Raw genomic sequence first — 26,122 nt, 5'->3', positions numbered from 1 at the left:
TGCCCATGCACTCTCCATTGAACCAGGATTGATCTCCTGACTTGATGGCAGTGGGAGGATGGGGAAATGCTAAGGCTTGAGGTGACAGCTTATTGTTGAACATAATTCTGCTGATAATGGTGCAGTTCATTCTGCGTGCCACTTTTGAGCTGGTTATCAGTTTGAAATCCATCCCATTTAGCACATTTGAAGTACCATCCAACATGATGGTATCCGCATTGTCAGGACAGGATGTGCGTCCATAAGGAAAGGGTCATGGTCATTCCTCCCATGGGCAGATGCACTTACAACCAGGATCTATCTTGTTGGTACTTTTGCCAGTGGCTTCTGGCCCAAACTTGACAATATGGCCCTCAGACTCAGCCAGCTAGGGCAGTACTGGTACTGCTGAGCTATTGTTGATGATAGACATCGAAGACCCTCAAAAACAGCGCATTCTATGTTCTTCTTCCAAATGGTGTTCACAGTAAAGGGCCACTGATTCACAGCCAATGGGCAGTAACAAGTGGGAATCAGCAGGAAGTTTTTTTGCCTCAGTTTGATCTGGTGCAGTGAGTCCTCTGGACAAGAGAATGTTGACTTAATGGATATCTGTAACATTAGCCACATTTGATAGGGTAAAGACAGGGAAATCCACAACTAGGGTCCTTAAATGTAAGATCATCATGAATCCCTAAAACAGGGAATTCAGGAAAAACATATTTTACCAAAGATTGACCGGACTGTGGACCTCACTGTTACGTTGAGAGGCTGATGTCAATAGCATCGTTGCATTTAAGGAGAAGCATTCTCCAATTCTGTGCTCAGCGCTGAGAGAGACAGAATCGAGTACATCATGGGAATCAAAGTAGACGTGAAAGGGTGAGAAGGTGGACTTGTTGTGAAGCTTCAAGTGGACTTGTTGTGTATTCAAGGTCTTATTGAATAATGAAGTGCATTTTGACAGCTTGGTCTCATTTTTACACAATCTGCATAGTTCTCTCAGCAATAAAACCCTGACTAATCTAAAGCTCTATTTACTAGACCTAACAGTTTTAATGGAATACATGTATATCTTAGCAACATAATGTGTTTTATCAGTATGGCGTTTCTGATCTCAGATAACAGTTTAACAAACACCTTCAGACAATATCTGTAAGTGAGGAGATGAAGTTACAGTCACTGGTACTATCCAAACTGATGGCACTGTGGAAGGCCCTGGATCCAGGTTGACTTCATCCTAGAGTCTTAAAAAGTGCAAGATGCGTTATTATTAATTTTTTGAAATTCATGAGAGTAGAAAGCTGGAAAAATAACCCAAATATTTGAGAATGGGGGAAGGAATAAAACAGGAAGCTGAGTTCTGACAAGGGTCACTGGACCCGAAGCATTAACTCTGCTTTCTCACCAAAGTTTCTCCAGCCACTTCTGTCTTTGCTTCAGATCTTCAGCAAATTCTGTGTTTTATAAAAGTAAGGAAGCTATATTTTAATTATACTAGGCCTTGACAAGACTAGATTGACCTGGCGCAGTGAGACCCCTGGACAAGAGAAAGTTGACCTAATGGATGTCTCTAACGTTAGCCTCATTTGATGGGGTGCAGACAGGGAAATCCAAAACTAGGCAATTGTTGCTTACGGTTTGGTCCACTTATCTCAGGAAGAATGTAACTACGTCGGAGACAGTTCAGAGGGCATTTACACGATTGATACTTGGAAGGAGTGGGAGTTGACTTACGAACAAAGGTTGGATAGACTGAACTTGGATCGATTGGAGTTTACAGCAAAGGATGGTTTGATTGAAGTTCAGATCCTGAAATGATCTTGACAAGATGGAGATTTTTGTTTTGAGAGCGTTGTGTGACTTTATCGCCTTCTGAGGCAGAGGTCCAGTGGCGGAGTCATTGAACATACGTAAGGCAGAGATTGACATGTTTTTGTTATAAAGAGAAATCAAAGGTTATTGTGGTTGGGGAGAGGGGAAGGTAGATGGAAATATGAAATTTGAAACAAACTGATCACTCATGATCTTATTGAATGGCAGAATAGCCTAGTCCTGCTCCTAGTTCATATGTTTACAATGAGCAGAGTTCTGAAACTGTTGAGGTCTACTAGGATATGCCCAGGTTTTGTTTTGTTTCAGTATTTCCCTATCTTTATAAACCTCCATTTAGTCTTTAAATTTTCTTTTACTTTTTAGGTCAATACAAAAAGCCTGGACCAGAAATTTGCATATATTCAGGTCACTTTTGTCAGTCCCTACTTTGATGAGAAAGAACTGTCTGAAAGGAAGACTCATTTCGAAAGGAACCACAACATCACACGATTTGTTTTTGAGACTCCATACACGTTATCGGGGAAGAAGCAAGGGGGTGTCGAGGAACAATGCAAAAGGCGAACAATTCTAACAAGTAAGGCCAGGCTTCTGGATGTAAGCGATTCACAGAAAACAAACCTATATAGGATTAATGCATGCTCCAACATTCCAAATAAAAAAAATTCAGAAATAATCCCACTGATCACTTTGCATAAAACTGTGGAATGGCTGCAGTATACCCAACGTTGCCCATAACATCGATTTTCCTGCTCCTCGGATGCTGCCTGACCTGCTGTGCTTTTCCTGTACTACTCTAATTTTGACATTTGATCCATTGTGTCTGCGCCAACTCCCTGATGGAGCTATTCACCAAGTTTTACTCCTAGCCTCTCTCCATGACTCTGCACATTTTTGCTTTTCAGATAATGACCCAATTCCCTCTTGAATCCTCCTCCGCCCCATATTCAAACAGTGCATTCCAAATCTTAACCATTCGCTCTGTGAAAAAAAAGTGTTTCCTCATGTTTTCAAATGCTTCTTTCACCAATTACATCAAATCTGTGTCCTCATTCTCCATCTTTTCCTCAATGGGAATGGTTTCTCTTTGTTGACACTATCCAGCCCCCTCATGTTTTTAAACACCTCAAACAGATCCCCTCATGATCTTCTCTTCTTCAAAGAGATCAATTCTGACTTCTCTGATCTTAGATTAGATTTATTGTCACATGTCCTCAAGTACAAAAGTACAGGCGTACAATGAAAAGTTTCAATGTTGCCACACACACTGCCATCCTAGGTACAATACCAAGGTACAAAAACATGAGAATAAGGTTGAAAGAAATCAGGAACAAAGTTAAAAGTTAAGCATGAACTGTCAATACAGGTTCCTCATCCCTGGAACCATTCACATGAATTTTTTTTCTGTACTCTATCTACTGTCTTCACATTCCTCCTAAATTGAGACACCCAGATCTGTTTGCAATACTGCAGTTGAGGCTGAACCAGTGTTTTGTACATGCTCTTAAGCCTCGGCCTAGTTTGATTGCAAGCCACTGTTAATACGAATATTTCACTTGTCCCACTCCAGGACTTCACATAAAAGAGGAGGCAGATGCTCAACTGGGTTAGTATTTGTCCTGCTCCTCCCTTCACCCATCCCCCCACCTCCATTCCCCCCAACTCCTCAAGCATGCAGTGAAGGTTGAAGTTTATCTATTGCCATCTCTCCTGCTGTTGTACCCTGTTGAGTGCTTGATGCCTAGTTCCTTAACCACTTGGCTGTTGATAATTAATCACCTCCAGCAATGCACTCCTTCCCGTACGTGAAGAAGAGGATTGCGGTTATGTATGAGCACCAGGTCGAACTGAAGCCCATTGATGTTGCGATCGACGAGATGAACGATCGCACGACTGAATTGCGGAAGCTGTGCACGTCGAACGGCCTTGATATGATCCAACTGCAGCTCAAACTCCAAGGCTGCGTTTCTGTGCAGGTGAGAGCTGACTGGGACTGCATTTAAAACCGAGACCTCCCTGAGTGTCTCAGATCCAAACCCTCACTACCTTTAGAAAGATGAGGAAACCTGACATATTCCTGTGGTCCACAGCACCCCACAAGTTCACTTTGGCAAATGCAGATTAAAGCTCAAACAGAAGTACATCCAGTGGTCACCATGGCAATGTCTTTGTGTGTCGCTTGAGTTTCTTTGGTGCATCTTTTCAGTCTTTGTGTCTGACTGTGTAACAGCAATCTTTTGGGAAAGAGCATACATCTTGGGAAGAGCAGAACTTCAAGGCAGCCTTAGTTCTGTCTCCTTGGCTTCTTGCCACAAGTAAATAATGCTTGAACTGTTTTCTAACTCGTACTTATGGAGTCATAGAGATGTACAGCATGGAAACAGACCCTTCGGTCCAACTCGTCCATGCTGACCAGATATCCTAAACTAATCTAGTCCCATTTGCCAGCACTTGGCCCACATCCCTCTCAACCCTTCCTATTCATACAGGTAAAAACAATGACTGCACATGCTGGAAATCAGATTTTGGATTAGTGGTGCTGGAAGAGCACAGCAGTTCAGGCAGCATCCGAGGAGCAGCAAAATCGATGTTTCGAAAGGCAGAGAGACTGAAGCGTGGAGAGATAAGTGAGAGGAGGGTGGGGCTGGGGAGAAAGTAGCATGGAGTACAATAGGTGAGGGGGGGAGGGGATGAAGGTGATAGGTCAGGGAGGAGGGTGGAGTGGATAGGTGGAAAAGAAGATAGGCAGGTAGGACAAGTCATGGGGACAGCACTGAGCTGGAAGTTTGGAATTAGGGTGAGGTGGGGGAAGGGGAAATGAGGAAACTGTTGAAGTCCACATTGATGCCCTGGGGTCGAAGTGTTCTGAGGCGGAGGATGAGGCGTTCTTCCTCCAGGCGTCTGGTGGTGAGGGAGCGGTGGTGAAGGAGGCCCAGGACCTCCATGTCCTCGGCAGAGTGGGAGGGGGAGTTGAAATGTTGGGCCACAGGGCGGTGTGGTTGATTGGTGTGGGTGTCCCAGAGATGTTCCCTAAAGCGCTCTGCTAGAAGGTGTCCAGTCTCCCCAATGTAGAGGAGATCGCATCGGGAGCAATGGATGCAATAAATGATATTAGTGGATGTGCAGGTAAAACTTTGATGGATGTGGAAGGCTCCTTTAGGGCCTTGGACAGAGGTGAGGGAGGAGTGTGGGCAGGTGAGTTGTGGGGGGCGTGGACCTGACTAGGTAGTCACAGAGGGAACGGTCTTTGCGGAAGGTGGAAAGGGGTGGGGAGGGAAATGTATGCCTGGTGATGGGGTCTTTTTGGAGATGGTGGAAATGTTGGCGGATGATTTGGTTTATGCAAAGGGAGGTAGGGTGGAAGGTGAGCACCAGGTGCGTTCTGTCCTTGTTACGGTTGGAGGGGTGGGGTCTGAGGGCGGAGGTGCGGGATGTGGGCGAGATGCATTGGAGGGAATCTTAAGCCATGTAGGAAGGGAAATTGCGGTCTCTAAAGAAGGAGGCCATCTGGTGTGTTCTGTGGTGGAACTGGTCCTCCTGGGAACAGATATGGTGGAGGTGGAGGAATTGGGAATACGGATGGCATTTTTGCAAGAGGTAGAGTGGGAAGAGGTGTAATCCAGGTAGCTGTGGGAGTCGGTTTGTAAAAAATGCCAGCGTCAAGTCGGTCGTCATTAATGGAGATGGAGAAGTCCAGGAAGGGGAGGGAGGTGTCAGAGATTGTCCAGGTAAATTTCCTATTCTTCCTATTCATATACCTATCCTGATGCCTTTTAAATGTTGTGATTGTACCAGCCTCCACCACTTCCTTTAGCAGCTCATTTCAGACACACACCACTCTGCGTGAAAAAGTTGCCCATTCAAATTTTTCTCCTCTCACCCTAAACCTATGCCCTCTAGTTCTGGACTCCCCAACCCAGGGAGTCTATTTATCCTTTGCTTACCTGTCATAATTTTATAAATCTCTGTAAGGTCAACAAGCAGCCTCTGATGCTTCAAGGAAAACAGCCCCCGCCTACTCAGCCTCTCCCTTTAGCTCAAACACTCCAAACCTGGTAACATCCTTGTAAATCTTTTCCCAACATGTGATGTAAGCAAAATTCCCTTCCAGACCAAATTGCTCAAAACTTACAACATTGTAAGGACACCGGAAAATTTGTGTTTATTGAGGACAAAAATGATGGAGGAACTGAGAGAGGGTCAGAGGTGACATTGGAGGGGAGCTGGGTTGACGTTCACTGTGTACAGCTCAGCCTTGCCTTCACTTTGTTTTGCTGCCTTTTCTGATTCATGTCTGATTCAACAAACAGGGCAACCTTAAAGTAAATGGCAAAATGTTCAAAAAAATTGGTGATCAATTGCATTAATCTCTGCTGCCTTCATCCCATGTGCTGTATATTTCTATTTGAAGCAAAAACTATCTGGAAATTTGTGAAAATAAGGCAATGATGAACATTAAAGGGCAACTCGCTAAACAAGTTTCCATGTAGTAAATTCTATACAACTAAGAATTTCTACTGAAAAGCCTACCTTGTATCCAGAGGTAACCATCTGAAATATGTGGTCATACCAGTCTCTGTCATTCAGTCGTTCTCAGTGGCAAATTCCAAGAGCCCTGCATTATGTGGCCCTTTCTATTCAATAAAGTATCTTTGTCAATGTTTATCCCTATAGCTCTAGTTCCCTCAGTGCTGCCAATACCATCTTGCCTTTTCAGTGGTACCAGCCTTTGTTCACTGGGAACATTTTCACCTCTGCACCAGAAGATTGGAAATTAATTAATCAACTCCAGAAACTTTTCTATGGATTCAAGGTTGAAGCAGCCACCCAGTATTGTGGGAATGCTGCACTGCTCCTAGGTGCCATCTCTAAGTGAAGATCTTGAGCCAATGTCCCATGTGACTTCTGGAGGACATTACTCAAAGAAGACATGGGATCTCTCTCTGTTATCCTGGCTGATGTTTATACCTTGGCCAATACCATGGTCCACTTGTTATTTCCTTCCAACTTGCTGTGCACATTTTGGCTGCTCTTTAGCGCTTTGGTCACTCCACTTCAAAACCATTGCCTGTTAAAAGTTATAAAAAAATCACACAACACCAGGTTATAGTCCAACAGGTTTAATTGGAAACACACTAGCTTTCGGAGTGACACTCCTTCATCAGGTGGTGCACTTTGAGACATCAGAGTTGTGAAACTGACAATATGACCGCACGTTTCTCCTATTTTCTCCTCCTATCTTTACACCACATCCTTGTGTGAACATAGCATCTAACTCAAGGGTGACCAAACTGCTACTTGCTTCCAATTTGAAAACTGAAATATCCCACATTCTGTCCCACCTATAATTGTGTGAAAGTTCATTTGTAAATGTTAATGATCTTGCAAAATCTGGATTTCAAAACTCCGCAATTCTAATGAGCACAACTATCAATATAATTTCCATGTTCAAGTTGGGCAAAGATCTGGTATGACTGCAAAAACAATGGCTTACCTGCACAAAATCATTGTTTCCTTCTTTTTTTCCCTGACGTGCAAAACGAAGAGGAATGTAATTTGAGATCAGTCGTGATTTTACCAAAGGGCAGAGCAGGCTTGAGGGCTTTGTGATAGTGTGAATGCATTGAAAATAATATGTGTTTTTAACCTCCAATCTGTTGTAGGTGAATGCAGGTCCATTGGCCTATGCACGAGCATTCCTGGATGACAGTAAATCAAATAAACTACCAACAAAGAAAGTGAAGCAGCTGAAGGAAATATTTCGGTGAGAGAATTAATATATTGCGCTCTTGGCCAAGATCACTGTATTAATCCAGCTTTACAAATGACTCATTAATGTTATTCTGTGTTCATATATGTAAGGTCTTATTTGTAATCAAAAGCAAACAGATCTTGCACACGCTTTTGATTGTTACAAGAGTTCTCATTGGGAGGTTTCTAAATTCTGCCTGTTGTGAAAATTGTTTTCTGTTTATTTCATTAGCAAATAATGAAACGTGTGAACAGTACATCATGTAATCTCCTCAATCAGTTGCTTCATGTCAAGTCTTTACTTCTCCTTCACTCTCTTCCCCTCTGCCATCCCCAGCCTCCTCCTATTCTCCCTTGCACTTCCTCAAATCCCTCCCCAGCTTTTCCACTCCCTCTACTTCCTCCCCACACCCTTCTCTTTTCCTTCTCCCGATTCCCTACCCTCTCCTCCCATTTTCCCTCACCTCCTCCCATTTTCCCTCACTCTCCTCTCCCTTTCAAAAGTGAATTAATGGAAGTTCAGGGCCAACATGTTCCTGTTAGTGTGAAAGGCAAGGCTGGCAGGAGTAGACTATATTGGATGACTAGAGATATTGAGGCTCTAATCAAGAAAAAGAAGGAGGCATGCATCATGTGCAGACAGTTGGGATCAAGTGAATTCCTTAAGAAGAATAGAGGGTGTAGGAGTACACCTAAGAGGGAAATCAGGAGGGCAGAAAGGGGAAATTAGATATTTTGGCAGATAATGTTAAGGAAAGTCCAAAGAGGTTCTACAAATACATTAACGGTAAAAGAGTAAGTCAAGAGAGAATTGAGCCCCTTAATGATCAACAAGGTCATCTATGTGTGGAACCACAGGAGATGGGTGAGATCCTAAACAAATATTTCACATCAGTGTTTACTGTGGAGAAAGACATGAAAGCTGGGGAACTCAGTGAAATAAATAGTGATATATTGAAAAGAGTCTACATTCCAGAAGAAGAGGTACTGGAGGTCTTACTATGCATAAAGGTAGATGAATCCCTGGGACCTGATCAGGTGTTTCCCAGAACTCTGGGAAACCAGCAAAGAATTTGCAGGGCCACTAACGGAGACACTTGTTTCACCAATAGCCACAGGTGAGATTCTGGAAGACTGGAGGGTGGTTAATGTTGTGTCATTATTTAAGAAAGACTGCAAGGAAAAACCAGGAAACTACAGACTGGTGAGCCTAATGTCAGTGGTGTGCAAGTTGTTGGAGAGAATTCTCAGAGACAGGATCTACATGCATTTGGAAAGGCAAGGACCAGTTAGGAAAGGTCAGTATGGTTTTGTACATCTGAAATGCAGAGAACCAAGTAATGTTCTGGGGACCTTAGTTCAAATCCTGCCATGGCAGATAGTGGAATTTCAATTTAATTTTAAAAAATCTAGAATTTAGAGTCTTCTAATGACCATGAATTCATTGTCAATTGTTGGAAAAACCCGTCTGGTTCACTAATGTGACCTGGACAGGTTAGGTGAGTGGTCAGATGCATGGCAGATGCAGTTTAATGTGGATAAATGTATGGTTATCCACTTTGGTGGCAAGAACAGGAAGGCAGATTACTACCTAAATGGAATCAATTTAGGTAAAGGGGGAGTGCAAAGAGATCTGGGTGTTCTTGTACACCAGTCAATGAAGGTAAGCATGCAGGTACAGCAGTTAGTGAAGAAGCTAATAGCATGCTGGTCTTCCTAACAAGAGGGATTGAGTATAGAAGCTAAGAGATGTTTCTGCAACTGTACAGGGCCCTGGTGAGACCACACCTGGAGTATTGTGTGCAGTTCTTGTCTCCAAATTTGAGGAAAGACATTCTGGCTATTAAGGGAGTGCAGCGTAGGTTCGCGAGGTCAATTCCTGAAATGGCAGGATTACCTTACGCTGAAAGACTGGAGTAACTGGGCTTGTATACCCTTGAGTTTAGAAGACTGTGAGGGGATCTGATTGAGACATACAGGCAGGAATCATGTTTCCGCTGATGGGTCAGTGCCGAACCAGAGGACACAGCTTAAAAGTACAGGGTAGACCACTTATGAAAGAGATGAGGAGAAACTTCTTCACCCAGAGAGCGATGGCTGTGTGGAATGCTCTGCCCCAGAGGGCAGTGGAGGCTCAGACTCTGGATTCATTTAAGAAAGAGTTGGATAGAGCTCTCAAAGATAGTGGAATCAAGGGTTATGGAGATAAGGCAGGAACAGGATACTGATTTAAGGATGATCAGCCATGATCATTTTAAATGGTGGTGCAGGTTCGAAGGGCAGAGTGACCTACTCCTGCACCTATTGTCTATTGTCTAATGTCCTTCAGGGAAGGAAATCTGCTGTCTTGACCGGGTCTGACCTACCTGCGGCTCCAGACCCACAGCAATGTGATTGACTCTCAACTGCCTTCTGGGCAATTAGGGGTGAGCAATAAATGTTGTCCAAGCATGCAACACCCCCATAATGAATTTTTAAAAAGTGTCTCTCAACTTCGATTGAGTTTTATGAAGGAATGACCAAGAAGATCAATGAAAGCAGAGCGGTAGGTGTTGTCTGCATGGACTTTAGTAAGACCTTGACAAAGATTCTGAATGGTGGACTGATTTGTAAGGTTATATCACATGGGATCCAGGGAGAGCTAGCCAACTGGATACAAAATTGGTTTGACAGTAGGAGACAGAAGACGGTGGTAGAGGATTGTTGTTCAGACTGGAGGCTTGTGATCAGCAGTGTGCCGCAAGGATCTGTGTTGGGCCCACTGTTATTCATCATTTATATAAACAATTTGGATGCAAACATAGAAGGTATGGTGAGTAGGTTTGCGGATGACATCAGAATTGGTGGTGGAGTGGACAGCAAAGATGATCATTTAACAGTATAATGACATCTTGATCAACTGGGCCAGTGGGCTGAGGAATGGCAGATGGAGTTTAATTTAGATAAATGTGAGGTGTTGCATTTTGGTAAGTCAAACTAGGGCAGAAATGACACTGTTAGTGGTAGGGCCCAAGGGATACTTAGGGCTAGTACATAGTTTCTTAAAAATGGCATCACAGCTAGACAGGGTGGTGAAGGCAGCATTTGGCACTCTTGCATTAATCAGTCAGAGCATTGAGTACAGGAGCTGGGATGCCATGTTAGGGCTGTACAAGACATTGGTGAGGCTACATTTGGAGTACTGCATACAATTCTGGTTGTCCTATTGTCAGAAGATGTTATTAAACTGAAAAGGGTGCAAAAAAGATTTACAGGGATGTTATCAAGGCTGGAGGGTTTGAATTGTAAGGAGACACTGGATAGATTAGATTCCCTGCAGTGTGGAAACAGGCCCTTAGGCCCAACAACTCCACACCGAGCCTCTGAAGAATAACCCATCCAGACCCATGTCCCTCTGACTGTGGGTAATTTAGCATGGCCAATTCACCTGACCTGCACATCTTTGTGACTGTGGGAGGAAACCGGAGCAAACCCACACAGACACTGGGAGAATGTGCAAACTCCACACAAGCACTCACTCGAGGCTGGAATCGAACCTGGGACCCTGGTGCTGTGAGGCAGCAGTGCTAGCCACTGAGCCACCGTGCCACTCCCTCGGTTGGGACTTTTTGCCCTGCAGTTTTGGTGATCTTATAGAGGTTTATAAAATCATGAGGGGCATGGGATAAGGTGAATGTCAAATATATCTTTGCCCTAGGGTTTGGGAGTTGAAAACTAGAGGACATATTTTAAGGTGAGAGAAAAAAGGTTTAAATTGGACCTGAGGGGCAACTTTTTCACAAGCTGCCAGAGGAAGTGGTGGAGGCTGGTACAGTTATAACAATTAAATGGCATTTGGATGACTACATAAATAGGAAGGATTTAGAGACATATGAGCCAAATGCTGGGAAATGAGACTAGGTCAGATTGGAATATTTGGTCAGCGTGGTTGAGTTAGACCAAAGGTCTGTTTCCATACTGTATGACACTTGATGTAAGTATTTGAAACAAATTAAAACGTGGGTCACAGAGAGAGTTGAGCAATAATTTAATTAGTGTGGCTTTGGAAAATCACAGCAGGTCAGGGAGCATCTGAGTAGCAGTCCTCGCTTTCTCACAATAATTTAATTACTTTGGCAGTGACTAAGTGCAGTCAGGATGGACTGCTTGGTCTACTCTGTGCTGTAAAAAAAATGCTGTCTAAAATTCTGTCTAGAGTACTAAAGCAGGTCTTCTTCCTGAATTGCACACAGGGAGTTTGTTTCAGCCTGCAGCCTGGCTCTGGATTTGAACGAGCGGCTGATCAAGGAGGATCAGATAGAATACCACGAAGGGTTAAAGGCAAACTTCAAAGACATGGTGAAGGAATTATCAGAAATCACCCACGAACAGGTCAGTGATTCCAGACTTCTGTGAGCATGTGACCCAAGTGAACTGTATCCCATTTGTATAATTTATAGTTACTTCAAATAAGATCTTCAACTCTCTCTGGAATGAGTTTTTGAACAGCTGGCCTTATTGAAAGCCTCAAAGTGTTTAGGAGAGATGCATAGTGAAAGTATCAGAGATGGGGTCCTCTTTATTTGTCCCCTGTCCAGGCTGTTGATGTTACCTGACTAATAAAATTCCCTCCTCTTCACGTTGGGATGGACTTAAATTCATTCACAAAGGAGCTGCATTGCCTGTTGACTTTAAGTAAAACAACTCTCAATGTTTCAGTAGGCTCCGAAATGTGAATTTTTTCCATTGTGACGTCACTTTGAATTTTGTACCTTCTGCAGAGGATTTGCCAAGTCCAGCTATAGGGCCACCAGCTGGCTGGCTTACTGACCCAATAAAATTAAAGAATTCTCACAGGCACCAAAGTAGGAAAAATGCACATTTAAATCCCAATATAGAGAGTGCAATGAAAATTGAGGCATTAAGGCAGACGTGTAAATAGGAGGGTTCAAGCATTTACAAAATTGAGTCTTTTATAAAGTCCTGATTAAAGGCTCATGCTCGAAACGTTGATTCTCCTGTTCCTTGGATGCTGCCTGACTTCCTGTGCTTTTCCAGCAACACACTCGTTGACTCTTTTATAAAGTGTGCAACTTAGTTTTGTTCTTTGGCTAAAACTGCACACCTCTCCAAATTATTTATTTTCAGTCACAGCGGGGTTTTTCAGAAGCAATTATCATGGAACAAACCACTCAATATTTGGTCAAGGCTCGGCATTTTCATTGGTGGTTGTGAGAGAGGAGTGAGCAATTAAGGTCTGGACTGAGGATGAGAGAAAAAAGCAAGGTTAAGCGAGAGAGTGAAAATGTGAACGCAAGGCAAAAGGAAAGTGAGGGAAATGAGTGGAGAAAGACAGAAGGGAAGAAATCAAAGCAGGCCATGTGAAAGACAGAAGTCAAGATTTGCTTCAGAAACATGTCCAGTGTGATAACTGTAACAAAAATCAGGAACTGAGAAAAGAGCGAAGCATTTTGAGGATGCAGTTTAAGGAACAGGAACTGTTGCAAGCCACAAAAGATGAAGGGTCTTGCAATCTTATCGATGACTGAGGTCAAACATCAAAAGGAAATGGGTCAAAAAAGAAGGAAAGAAAGCTCGTAGCACTGTGCCTTTGTTAGTTCTCCAAAATTGACTTCTCTAGTCTGACCCTGCCTGTGTTCCAGGAATTTCATTTCTTTTATACTTCAAGAGCTAGCTGCACTGCTACATCTTCTTGTATGTCTCATGAGTTCCTTGCTATTCAGACAGCTTTAACCACTCTTTCATGGAATGTGTAGCCAAACAGTTAAAAAAACCCTCTCCTCATCCCTGTCCTTCATTCTTTCGTCAATAGCCTCCCAGCAGCATTCTGGTATCGAAGACTGCAGCACTAATGGAGGCAGCTCCCCACCACTTCTCCAGGCCAGTGAAGTAAAGCACATAAATACTTTCCCAGGTGGTGACACCCACATTCCACGTATTTCTGAAAAAAACCTTCAATCTGGTTATTGACCCTGTTACTATTATCAATCTTATTTGACATCCACTATCAAAAGAGCATAAATTTTACATTCAGATATTGAGAAACCTGAAGCCATTGTCTCCAAAACCTCTGTTCCTTAGTCACTGACCTCTACCCACCTCTCTGGCAATTATCTGACACTGACCCAGATTGGTTTCAGCCTCCGTGTCATGTTTGCCCCCATGTTGACCTTTGGGCCACATATCTGTGCCATATCTAAGACTGCTATTGTAATTCCCTACAACACGGAGGGATTTAGGGATAAACAAAGAATCCCAGCATGTAAACTGCTCATTTGGAGAAAAGGTGCAGGTACAATGGGCTGAATGGCCTCCTTCTACCTTGTAGCAGTCATGAAGCCCTACTTCACACCCAGCTGATCTACTCAAACTCTCACTCACCCCTTTGTTACCTCCAGTCTTAAATATTGTATCACTAGTTACATTCTACTTCTTATGTTCTACCCACTATAAACTTGAGTTCATCCAAACAGTTTGGGCGGTGCAGTGGCTCAGTGGTTAGCACTGCTGCCTTAGGGACCCAGGCTCGATTCCAGCCTCGGGCAACTGTCTGTGTGGGCATTCTCTCCATAGCTCTGTGAGTTTCCTCCAGGTGCTCCAGTTTCCTCCCACAATTGAGGTAGTTTGGGCTGAGGTTAGAAATAGGAAAGGTGAGGTCACCCTGTTAGGTGTTTTCTACAGGCCTCCTAATAGTCCTAGAGAAGTAGAGGATAATATTGCAAGGATGATTCAGGAAAAGAGTGAAGGTAGCAGGGTGGTTGTTATGGGGGACTTTAACTTCCCAGATATTGACTGGGAGAGCTATAGCTCGAGTTCATTAGATGGGTCGGTGTTTGTCCAATGTGTGCAGGAGGGTTTCCTGACACAATATGTAGGCAGGCCAACAAGAGGTGAGGCTATACTGGATTTGGTTCTAGGTAATGAACCAGGCCAGGTGTTAGACTTGGAGGTAGGTGAGCACTTCGGGGACAGTGACCACAACTCGGTGACTTTTACTTTAGTGATGGAGAGGGATAAGTGTGCGCCGCAGGACAAGAGTTATAGCTGGGGGCAGGGAAATTATGATGCAGTGAGGCATGACTTAGGATGTGTGGATTGGAAAAACAGGCTTCAAGAGAAGAACACTAATGAGATGTGGGGATTGTTCAAGGAGCAGCTACTGCGTGTCCTCGATAGGTATGTACCAGTCAGGCATGGTGTAAAGGGCCTTGTGAGGCAGCCGTGGTTTAGTAAGGAATTGGAGTCCCTTGTGAAAGGGAAGAAGGCGGCATATGTAAAGATGAGGCGTGAAGGTTCAGTTGGGGCGATTGAGAGTTATAAGGTAGCCAGGAAGGAGCTAAAGAGGGAGCTAAGAGAAGCGAGAAGGGGACATGAAAAGTCTTTAGCTGGTAGGATTAGGGAAAACCCAAAGGCTTTCTATAGGTATGTCAAGAATAAAAGGATGACTAGGGTAGGTATCGGTCCAGTCAAGGATAGTAGTGGGAAGTTGTGTGTGGAGGCGGAGGAGATTGGAGAGACATTAAATCAGTACTTTTCATCAGTATTCACTCAGGAACAGGACACTGTTGCTGATGTGAATATGGAATCACAAATAATTAGAATGGATGCCCTGGAAATATGCAGGGAAGAGGTTTTGGGAATATTGGAAAGTTTGAATATAGATAAGTCTCCTGGGCCTGATGGCATTTACCCCAGGATCCTATGGGAAGCTAGGGAGGAGATAGCAGAGCCATTGGCCTGGATTTTTATGTCGTCATTGTCAACGGGAATAGTACCAGAGGACTGGAGGATAGCGAATGTGGTCCCATTGTTCAAGAAAGGGAGTAGGGATAGCCCTAGTAACTATAGGCCAGTGAGTCTGACTTCAGTGGTGGGCAAAGTCTTAGAGAGAATGGTAAGGGATAAGATTTATGAACATCTGGGTAGGAATAACGTGATCAGGGATAGCCAGCATGGTTTTGTGAAGGGCAGGTCGTGCCTCACAAACCTTATTGAGTTCTTTGAGAAGGTGACTAAGGAAGTGGATGAGGGTAAAGCAGTAGATGTTGTGTATATGGATTTTAGTAAGGCGTTCGATAAGGTTCCCCATGGTAGGCTAATGCTAAAACTTCGGAGGTATGGCATTGAGGATACATTAGAGGTTTGGATTAGGAATTGGCTGGCTGGAAGGAGACAGAGGGTAGTAGTTGATGGATTATGTTCATCTTGGAGCGTAGTTACTAGCGGTGTACCACAAGGATCTGTTTTGGGACCATTGCTTTTTGTTATCTTTATAAATGATCTAGAGGAAGGACTTGAAAGCTGGGTAAGCAAGTTTGCGGATGACACAAAAGTCGGTGGAGTTGTGGATAGTGAGGAAGGAAGTGGTAGGTTGCAGCGGGATATAGATAAGTTGCAGAGCTGGGCGGAAATGTGGCAAATGGAATTCAATGTAGCTAAATGCGAAGTCGTTCACTTTGGTAGGAATAACAAGATGATGGATTACTGGGCTAATGGTAGGCTACTTGGTAGTGTGGATGAGCAGAGGGATCTTGGTGTCTATGTACACAGATCTCTGAAAGTTGCCACCCAGGTAAATAGTGCTGTGAGGAAGGCATATGGTGTACTGGGCTTTATTGGCAGAGGAATTGAGTTCCGGAGTCCTGAGGTCATGTTGCAGTTGTATAAGACTCTGGTGAGGCCTCATCTGGAGTATTGTGTGCAGTTTTGGTCGCCATACTATAGGAAGGATGTGGAAGCTTTAGAACGAGTGCAGAGGAGGTTTACCAGGATGTTGCCTGGAATGGTAGGAAAATCTTATGAGGAAAGGCTGAGGCACTTGGGGCTGTTCTCATTGGAGAAGAGAAGGTTTAGGGGAGATCTGATAGAAGTGTATAAGATGATTAGGGGTTTAGATAGGGTAGATACTAAGAACCTCTTACCGCTAATGGAGTCAGGTGTTACTAGGGGACATAGCTTTAAATTAAGGGGTGGTAGGTATAGGACAGATGTTAGGGGTAGATTCTTCACACAGCGGGTTGTGAGTTCATGGAATGCCCTGCCCGTATCAGTGGTGAACTCTCCTTCTTTATGATCATTTAAGCGGGCATTGGATAGGCATTTGGAAGTTATTGGGCTAGTATAGGTTAGGTAGGATTCGGTCGGCGCAACATCGAGGGCCGAAGGGCCTGTACTGCGCTGTATCCTTCTATGTTCTATGTTCTAATTCAAAGATGTGCAGGTTAGGTGAATTGGCTGTGCTAAATTGCCCAAAGTGTTCAGGAATGTGTAAATTAGGTGCATTAGTTATGGGAAATGTAGAGTAATAGGGTAGCGGAATGGCTCTGGATGGGATACTCTTCGGAGGGTTGGTGTGGACTTGTTGGGTTGAAGGACCTGTTTCCATACTGTAAGGATTTCATGATTTCACAAAGTCCCATTCATCCATCATCCCTGTGCTCACTGGCTTATAACTAAGCAGTACTCAGAATTTAAACTTACTTCCTTGTTTTCAAATTTGGCGTTGGCATTATCCATCGTCATCCTTTTGTACCTTGTGCAGCCCTTCAGCACACTGGTGATCCTCGAATTCTTCAGTGTAACGATTTTGATCGCTCCAACATTGGAAGCCTTGCCTTCAGCTGCCAAGGACCTAAGCTGTGAAAGTCACTGTCTGAAGGTCCTGAATAAAACCTTACATCATGGAATCCCAACAGTGCAGATACAGACCATTTAGCCCATCATGTCTGAACTGACTCTCTGAACAGGGACCTCACCCTCTCAACCACCACCAGAGTAAGATGTTGCCCATTAAGGGGAGTAATTTCTCATTTCAAAAGATAGTCAATGCAGGTATCCCCCGCTATCCGAAAGTAGAGCATTCCAGTGAAATATTGTGTAAGCTGAAATGGCATAAAGTGAAGAAGCATTAATTTATCTGGAAAAAATTTTCACCTTTATTTTGTAAAAGCAAAAATCCTCTTCGGATTTCTTTTGGCTAGCTAAAGCAGGTACTATTGGAGGTCTTTCATAAAAGCTAAGTTCAGGAAAGCAAACTTTTGAAAAACAAGGGATACCTGTATGAGATTTTATTTTACCCCAGAGCACCATCAATGCTAAGTTTATGTAAGGCTGAGATAAACAGACTCATTATTAATCAGTCAGGGAATCAAGGGTTATGGGGATAAGGCAGGAAAGTAGAGTTGAGGATTATCAGATCATTGAATGGCTGAGTAGATGGCTTGAATGGCCTACCTGTGCTCTTATGTCTTAACTAAAAGACATAAGTAAACTAGTCTTGAATAAATCTAGTCACCATCACTTTCAATTCCAGATTTATTAATTGAATTCCGTTTCCACTAACTACAATAGTGGGATTTGGACCAGCATTCCTGGAGCATGAGCCTGGGTCTCTGGATACTTAGGCCAGTGACATTATCACTATGCTGCCAATCTGCCCGCTTAGATATTTTTAAATCAACTGGATCAGAGATGTTATCACACAGCTCTGAAGCAGGTAGGACTTGAGCCTGACTGGAACAGAGTTAAGAATGCTACCACTACATTACAAGAGACTTTGTTTGCTTAAACTCCGAACTCTAAAAGATGGATTGTGGCAATGCAAAACAGCTGTTGATTGGTGGATTGTTGCTGAAATCCCCTGCTTCCTAAACAATAGCCTTACAGATAAACCTTTATATCTACCTCTGTTTGTGCAGTGTTTTGATCTGATGACAGTACTGCATTTGTTCAGTGAAACTGGATACTATGTAAAAACTTATTCCCAAATATTTACCTGGACCATTTTATGTAAGGTGTGTTGAGTGTACTGTTCTCAAAATCTGTTGGAAGGAAACCTGAAATTTAAACCAGGCTGATGAGCTAAGTAGTTAATAATTACAAACTTGAATTAACAAGGCAATGATGTGTGTCTTGAAACAAAAAGCCTCTGATTTGTTAAAGGTAGCATGAGAACATCTTTTTAATTAGTTGTGATGGAACTGGAGGGCATTTATTGATCCTGCCTTGTTGCCTTGAGAAGGTGGTGGTGAACTGGCTGTACTTACAGCACATGGATTTTAATAAAGGCAAAGTGCTGTTAGGAGCTTGTTCCATGAAGTTGACCTGGTGATGAGGAACAAACAGATCATGCAGGCCATGCCTCACAAACCTTAGTGAATTCTTTGGGAAGGTGACTAAGGTGTGGACGAGAGTAAAGTGGTAGATGTGGTGTATATGGATTTTAGTAAGGCATTTGATAAGGTTCCTCATGGTAGGCTACTGCAAAAAATACAGAGGTTTGGCATTGAGGGTGTGTTAGAGGTTTAGATTAGGAATTGGCTGGCTGGAAGAAGACAGAGGTAGTTGATGGTAAAAGTTCATCTTGGAGTGCAGTTACTAGCGGTGTTCTGCAAGGATTTGTTTTGGGACCATTGCTGTTTGTCATTTTTATAAATGACCTGGAGGAGGGGCTAGAAGGTTGGGTGAGCAAGTTTGCAGATGATACGAAAGTCGGTGGAGTTGTTGGCAATGAGGAAGGATGTGGCAGGTTACAGCGGGATATAGATAAGTTGCAGAGCTGGGCAGAAAGGTGGCAAATGGAGTTCAATGTAGGTAAGTGTGAAGTGATTCACTTTGGTAAGAGTAACAAGAAGATGGAGTACTGGGCTAATGGTTGGATACTTGGTAGTGTGGATGAGCAGAGGGATCTTGGTGTCCATGTACACAGATCTCTGAAAGTTGCCACCCAGGTAAATAGTGCTGTGAAGAAGGCATATGGCGTACTGGCTTTTATTGGTAGAGGAATTGAGTTCCGGAGTCCTGAGGTCATGTTGCAGTTGTATAAGACTCTAGTGCGGCCGCATCTGGAGTATTGTGTGCAGTTTTGGTCGCCATACTATCGGAAGGATGTGGAGGCACTGGAACGGGTGCAGAGGTGGTTTACCAGGATGTTGCCTGTTATGGTAGGAAGATTGTATGAGGAAAGGCTGAGGCACTTAGGGCTGTTTTCATTGGAGAAAAGAAGGTTTAGAGGTGACTTGATAGAGGTGTACAAGATGATTAGGGGTTTAGATAGGGTTGACAATGAGAACCTTTTTCCACGTATGGAGTCAGCTATTACGAGGGGGCATAGCTTTAAATTAAGGGGAGGTAGGTATAGGACAGATGTTAGGAGTAGATTCTTTACTCAGCGAGTTGTGAGTTCATGGAGTGCCCTGCCTGTAGCAGTGGTGGACTCTCCCTCTTTATGGGCATTTAAACAGGCATTGGATAGGCATATGGAGGATAGTGGGCTAGTGTAGGTTAGGTGGTCTTGGGTCAGTGCAACATCGAGGGCCAAAGGGCCTGTACTGCGCTGTATTTTTCTATGTTCTATGTTCTATGTAGATGCACACGCAAGTCAAGATTATGTGCGACTTGGAGGGAAACTTGACCTGTGGTGGTTCTCCAACATTTCTGTCTAGAGACAGAGAGGTGCTAAAATGATTTTGATTAATTGCAACAGGCCACTGCCAGTAAGTGTACTTGAGCTCAACAGCAGTAAAGGCAGCTACACAAACTGCATCGTCTCAGATAATAACGAACTTTCTCCTGACTTCAGCCATCCAGATATGTGGGGGAATGCATTATCACATACCTCAGCTTGGACCTGCTAGATGATATGAGAGGTTCAGAGGGATCAGAGAGTGTGTACCATTCATCCTGTCTGCTGTTCTTTGAGCCAAAGTGTTGACTGAGCTGGTCCAGTCAAACATCTGGAGTGTGATAATCCTCAATATATTCCCCACTGCTCATATTTGTGATGGAGTGAGACTGCAGTGCAATTTGACAAAAAAGAAGTGTAGGTTCCTGGAGACTTCTCTTACAGAAGGCATTCACTGCCTCCAACATTTTGGTGTGCTGGCTCAACATATCAAAAAGCAGAAATACCAACAATTAGCTTCCTGATATGCATTCAAATGGTTGTAGCACCAGCTGGCAATCTGTATGAGTAAGCTTTGAATTAACAGAGAACATTAATTTAACTCGAGCCACTTGCAACGAGGTTCTGTCCAAATTGGACAATATTCAGAGAAAATGCTTTTGAAGACAAACTACACTCAAGAATTGTGTATGGTGCAGTGGTTGGGGTCATTGTAATTGAAGTGCAGATCACCCACATCTGTTTGAATGGTAGAACCAGGCTGACGGGCTGGATGGTCTACTGCCATTTCTGGAGCTTTGCATTTGCAGTGATTATTAGGTGTACTTGATAGCCTTTCCTTTTTTTTTGTCCAACTGTTTCCAGTGGGTGGTGTTGACTAACTTTTTGCTCTTTCCGTTTCATGCTTGCTTTGAAGTGACGAAGGCCTTGACAGGTAAATGCACTTCAGAGTATAGTTCAAAACTAAATGTGAGTTGATGTAAAACTTTAATCTAGATAGTGGGAGATTTGGACACTTGCTGCCTATGTGCTCTGCTTATCCATAGATGGAAAGCACCTTCAAATGTGCAGTTGTCTCTCCATCTCTCTGTCTGTCTCTCTCTCTCCATCTACTCCTCTCCCCCCACTAGCCCTGACTTTACACCTAACCCTAATTCTCAACCATTCCAGTGTTCCCTCACTGGAATAAAATATCTCTGTACGTGTGTGTGTGTGTGTGTGTGTGTGTGTGTGAACCTTTCAGTAAATAATGTGAAGGGTGCTCAGCATTGTTCAGTCCCCCACTGAGAGCAAGTCCTGAGGTCTAGCTGGGCTATGGTTCCTTCTCTTTCATCACACCACGTGTCCCAAGTTCATATGAAATTGACCTGGAACCTCAACTCATAATTTGGTTCAAGTAGCAGTTAAATCTCAGTGGTTAGCACTGCTGCCTCACAACGCTAGAGACCCAGGTTCAATTCCAGTCTTGAGCAACTGTCTGTGTGGAGTTTTCACATTCTCCCTGTGTCTGTGTGGGCTTCCTCCTGATGCTCCAGTCTCCTCCCACAGCCCAAACATATTCAGTCGAACATGCTAAATTGTCCCATAGTTTTCAAGTCTAGGTGGATTAGTCAAGGGAAATGCGTGGATGGGGGAGTGCCCTTCATAGGGCCAGTGCAAATTCTAAGGGCCAAATGGCCCCTCTCTGCACTGTTGGGATTCTATGACCATCCTAATCCTTGCCCCGTGTGAAGGAATCATTTGCGAGATATAACTTTGATGCCATGTTGATCTTGTTTGGTTTGCAATGTTAATTCCATCCTGAGTAACCACAAACTTTCCATCTTTTCCCTCCCTTAAGATTTTGACAGAAGACGACTTGAAGTGCCAGCTGAGGAGCTCTCTGCATGTTTTCAGCGCCATTAGTGGGACGGCCAGTGGTCCTTCTGCCTTCCCCATGTCACTTTGACAGACCACACTGTAGGGAATAATGGGGGAGGGTTTGGGAAGGTTCATTGGTTCTCAGGAAGGTCACTTTAACTGTGCAGAATGAAGGGGGATGCTATTACCTCTGGCTGACTGATATCGTAAAGCAGGAGAACAGGTCACACTGAGTGAAATGGCTGATTCCAGTGACTGCTCAACCCTCTTCCAAGATGAGCTCAACCTCCCTGAAGCATCTGGAGAAGCATGTTCATCTGGCCTTAGTTTACTTTGGCAGTACAGCTCCTGCAATCCAATCAGTATTATTACGATCAATATGGCTGCCTGCCGAGGACATTTGATGCTCAAAATCCTAAGTCTGGTAAACATTAGAGTGATTTGAAAAGCCAAGTCTTGTGTTCACAAACATAATGTTAAAACTGTGCTTTCACATTGCAAATTCTTCACCACCTGTACAGTATGTGTATGTATAAAATAGGAACATTTCCTCATGGCTCTGTGCATTGTCATCTCAAAGTGCTGTAAATTTAAATTGTAACTACACGTGGTGTTCTACTGTGACTGCTTGTGTACAAAAGAAATCCTTAAATATATTGGAGCTTTTTTTTATTTCACATGGAATTTTCTTCCTTCATGGTATGGGTAGTGGGAGGGATGGACACTTGTGTTACAAATGAAAATGCAGACCACTAACTCAGAGTTTCAGTCACAGGTTTTCTTGATGTTGAGTGTTGACTGTGCTGCTTCATGGGCCTTAGCTGATGTCAGTGATGTTAGAGAACTTGCCTGATGTTCTTACCTTCCTGATACAGCTTATCCAATTCACAAAGCAGCATTCTCTAGGCCAGTCTCCCTTCACCTCACTCAAAGCTGAGGAGAAGTGTTGAAGTCAATGTGTGATGTTACTCTTCAAGCTACAGAAGAGTAGTTACAACTGTCAAGGCCACATCTTGCCAGTGTATAAAACAACTCGCCACATCCCTGATTCCTAGGAAATACCTACAATACTCGCCTTTTCTTTCAAGTGATTAAGTAAAGGAAGCTCTGAACTTACATGCCGCTGGTCTTTCGGACTATGGGATTATTCTTAAAATAGGCAAAAGTGAGGAATGCAGATGCTGGAAATCAGAGTCTAGATTAGAGTGGTGCTGGAAAAGCACAGAAGGTCAGGCAGCATCCGAGGAGCAGGAAAATCAACGTTTCGGGCAAAAGCCTTTCATCAGGAATGCTTTATATTGGAATGTGAGGAATAAGAGTATGACTAGGGTAGGAATAGGGCCAGTCAAAGACAGAAGTGGGTAGTTGAAAGTGGACCCTGTGGAGATCTGAGGGATGCTAAACGAATATTTTTCATCAGTGATTACTGATGAAGGGCTTTTGCCCGAAACGTCGATTTTCCTGCTCGTCGGATGCTGTCTTACCTGGTATTAAGTACAGTAGACACTCCCCTGTGGTTGTGCCCCAGTGAAACCATTGGGGAAATTGTTGAACCATAACACAATGCAGCACCTGTGCAAACTGCAGATGGAAATGGGAGACATGGATAGAGTAGGGCGAGGAATGGATGTTGCAGATTCTAGGGTATAGATTTTTCATTAAGAACAGATAAGGCAGAGAAAGAGGGGAGGTGTGGCTTTGTTAGTCAAGGATAGTATAACAGTGGCTGAAAGAACTTTTGACGAGGACTTATCTCCTGAGGTAGTATGGGCTGAGGTTAGAAACAAGAGAGGAGAGGTCACACTGCTTGGAGTTTTTTATAGGCCTCTGCAAAGTTCCAGGGATGTGGAAGAGAGGATTGGCAAAATTATTCTGGGTAGGAGTGAAGGGAACAGGGTGGTCATCATGGGGGACTTTAACTTCCCCGACATTGACTGGAAATGCTATAGCTCTAGTATGTCGGATGGATCAGTTTTTGTCCAATGTATGTCAAAGGGCCGTCAAGAGGTGAGGCCACACTAGATCTGGTGCTTGGTAATGAACCAGGCCAGGTGTTTGATTTAGTTGTAAGTGAGCACTTTGGAGAGAGTGACCATAATTTAGTTACATTTAGTTTAGCGATGGAAGGGGGTAGGTACATGCCACAGGTCAAGAGTTACAGATGGGCAAGGGCAATTATAATGCGATTAGGCAAGAATTAGGATGCAAAGAATAGGGTAGCAAAATGTGGGGGATGCAGACAATGGGAATGTGGAGCTGGTTTAAGGAACAGATATTGCATGTCCTTAATAGGTATGTCCTTGTCAGGCAGGGAGGAAGTGATAAGGTAAGGGAACCATAGTTTATTACAGAAATTGCATCTCTTGTTAAGCAGAAGAAGGAGGCTTATGTGTTGATGAGGCAAGATGGTTCAGATGAGGTGATGGAGAGTTACAGCTGGAAGGATTTAAACAGAGCTTTAAGAAGAGCAAAGAAAGGACACAAGCAGTCTTTAGCAAATAGAATAAAGGAGAACCCAAAGCTTTCTATAGGTATATGAGGAATAAGAGTATGACTAGAGTAGGAATAGGGCCAGTCAAAGAGAGAAGTGGGAAGTTGAAGGTGGACCCTATGAAGATCAGAGAGATGCTAAATGAACATTTCTCATCGGTTTTCACTCAGGAAAAGGAGAATATTGTAGAGGAGAAGAATGAGGTACGAGATATTAGACTAGAAAGGATCAAGGTTAGTTATGAACAGGTGTTATCAATTCTAGAAGGAGTTAAAGTAGACAAGTCCCCTGGGCCAGTTGGGATTTATCTAAGGATTCTATGGGAAGCTAAGGAGGAGATAGCAGAGCCTTTGGCTTTAATATTTCAGTCATAATTATCTTCAGGTTTAGTACCAGAGGACTGGAGGATTGCAAATGTTGTACTCTTGTTCAAGAAGGGCAATAGAGATGACACAGGTAATTATAAACCGTGAGCCTTCCTTCTGTTGTAGGAAAGGTTTTGGAAAGGATTATAAGAAATGAGATTTATAATTATCTAGCAAGCAACAATTTGATTTCAGATAGTCAACATGGTTTCATCAAGGGCAGGTCGTGTCTCACAAACCTCATTGAGTTTTTTGAGAAGGTGACCAAGCATGTAGATGAAAGTAGGGCAGTTGACATGGTATACATGGACTTCAGTGAAGCCCTTGATAAGGTTCCACATGGTAGGCTGTTGGAGAAAATGCAGAGGGTAATTTAGCAGTTTGGATTAGAAACTGGCTTTCTGAAAGAAAGCAGCGAGTGGAGGTTGATGGAAAATATTCAGCCTAGGACCTCACTGCAGTTCTGTTCAAGGCTTCTGGCCTCTAGTTCTTACCGTAGCTAAGTCCTTGCCCATTATCTCCATGTGCCCACTCCAGACCCCTGCTGAGCTAGTCCATTATTGAGTCTTGGAGCTCAGCCCAGCCAACGGGGTGAGGTCATCAGTGAACTATACAAAACAGAAACCGATGGACAGACATTTATTTCTTATTGTGAATGCTCAGCTGAGATTTAAGACTCAACTATGGATTGGCTTAGGAGGGGTCTGTATTCGCAAGTGGAATTGAAGTGTTGGTTTTGAATGATTAACCTCATGACTGAAGGTAGATTTTCAGATCAACTTTCAAAACCTGTATTTTCATCTTGATGTGGAAGACTGTATTTCTTTCATTGTTGTAATTTATTGCCCAGTGAGAATTGTAGACCCTCCTCTTCCAAAAGATTCGATTTAGATTAATTGTCATGTGTACTCAAATAGGGGAGTGGAGTACAGAGTGTATCATGTCACCAGATATCTTAAGGTGCGAAGTAGTAAAAGAAACAAAGTTTAAAAAGTTAAGCATTACAGACCTTCATCAAATAAGTAAACAAATAAAGTAGTAAAATAGTATTTAGTATTAAAGACCTTCTTAGTATAAACTAGAAAAATAAAAGAATTACATTACAAGTTCAACAGTCTTTCAGTCCTCCATTTTGCTCACTGTCTGGGAGAACCTCAGCTGCCTGTTCTTGACACAGCCACTGTGACCAGGGGACCATCTCACAGACAATATAGGCAGAGCTGGTCACATGGGCTGATCCTTTGTGTTTAATCCGGCAGTGGCTGCTCAAGATCCTTTTCTCACAGGACCCCAGTTAACAGCTGTCATCTTCAACAGGACTTGGTCAACAGCATGGCGCAGGAGCAAGATGTTAAAGAGTAAATTAAACTCTGGAGCATATGGTACCACGACAACAGAGGACAGACAATTCACCTACTGAAGTCTCTTCCGACATTCAAT

The 26,122-nt window shown here is 43.4% G+C and overlaps 1 protein-coding gene across 1 annotated transcript in view; it reads left to right on the top strand.

The window, feature by feature from the left end:
- dock11 (dedicator of cytokinesis 11) overlaps positions 1-22,506 on the top strand; it is a 305,664-nt gene extending 283,158 nt beyond the window's left edge. The window contains exons 49-53 of the mRNA XM_060832572.1: positions 2,179-2,389; positions 3,598-3,788; positions 7,476-7,576; positions 11,796-11,934; positions 21,807-22,506. Of these exons, the coding sequence (XP_060688555.1) occupies positions 2,179-2,389; positions 3,598-3,788; positions 7,476-7,576; positions 11,796-11,934; positions 21,807-21,914 (750 nt within the window). The 3' untranslated portion in view covers positions 21,915-22,506. The remainder of the gene's footprint in view (positions 1-2,178; positions 2,390-3,597; positions 3,789-7,475; positions 7,577-11,795; positions 11,935-21,806) is intronic.
- The last annotated feature ends 3,616 nt before the right edge of the window (positions 22,507-26,122 follow it).

The sequence above is a fragment of the Hemiscyllium ocellatum genome, chromosome 11, assembly GCF_020745735.1.
Source record: "Hemiscyllium ocellatum isolate sHemOce1 chromosome 11, sHemOce1.pat.X.cur, whole genome shotgun sequence".
Taxonomy (NCBI): Eukaryota; Metazoa; Chordata; class Chondrichthyes; order Orectolobiformes; family Hemiscylliidae; genus Hemiscyllium; species Hemiscyllium ocellatum.
Note: the sequence above shows the minus strand (reverse complement) of the source record. Positions and strands in the feature narration are given on the sequence as shown.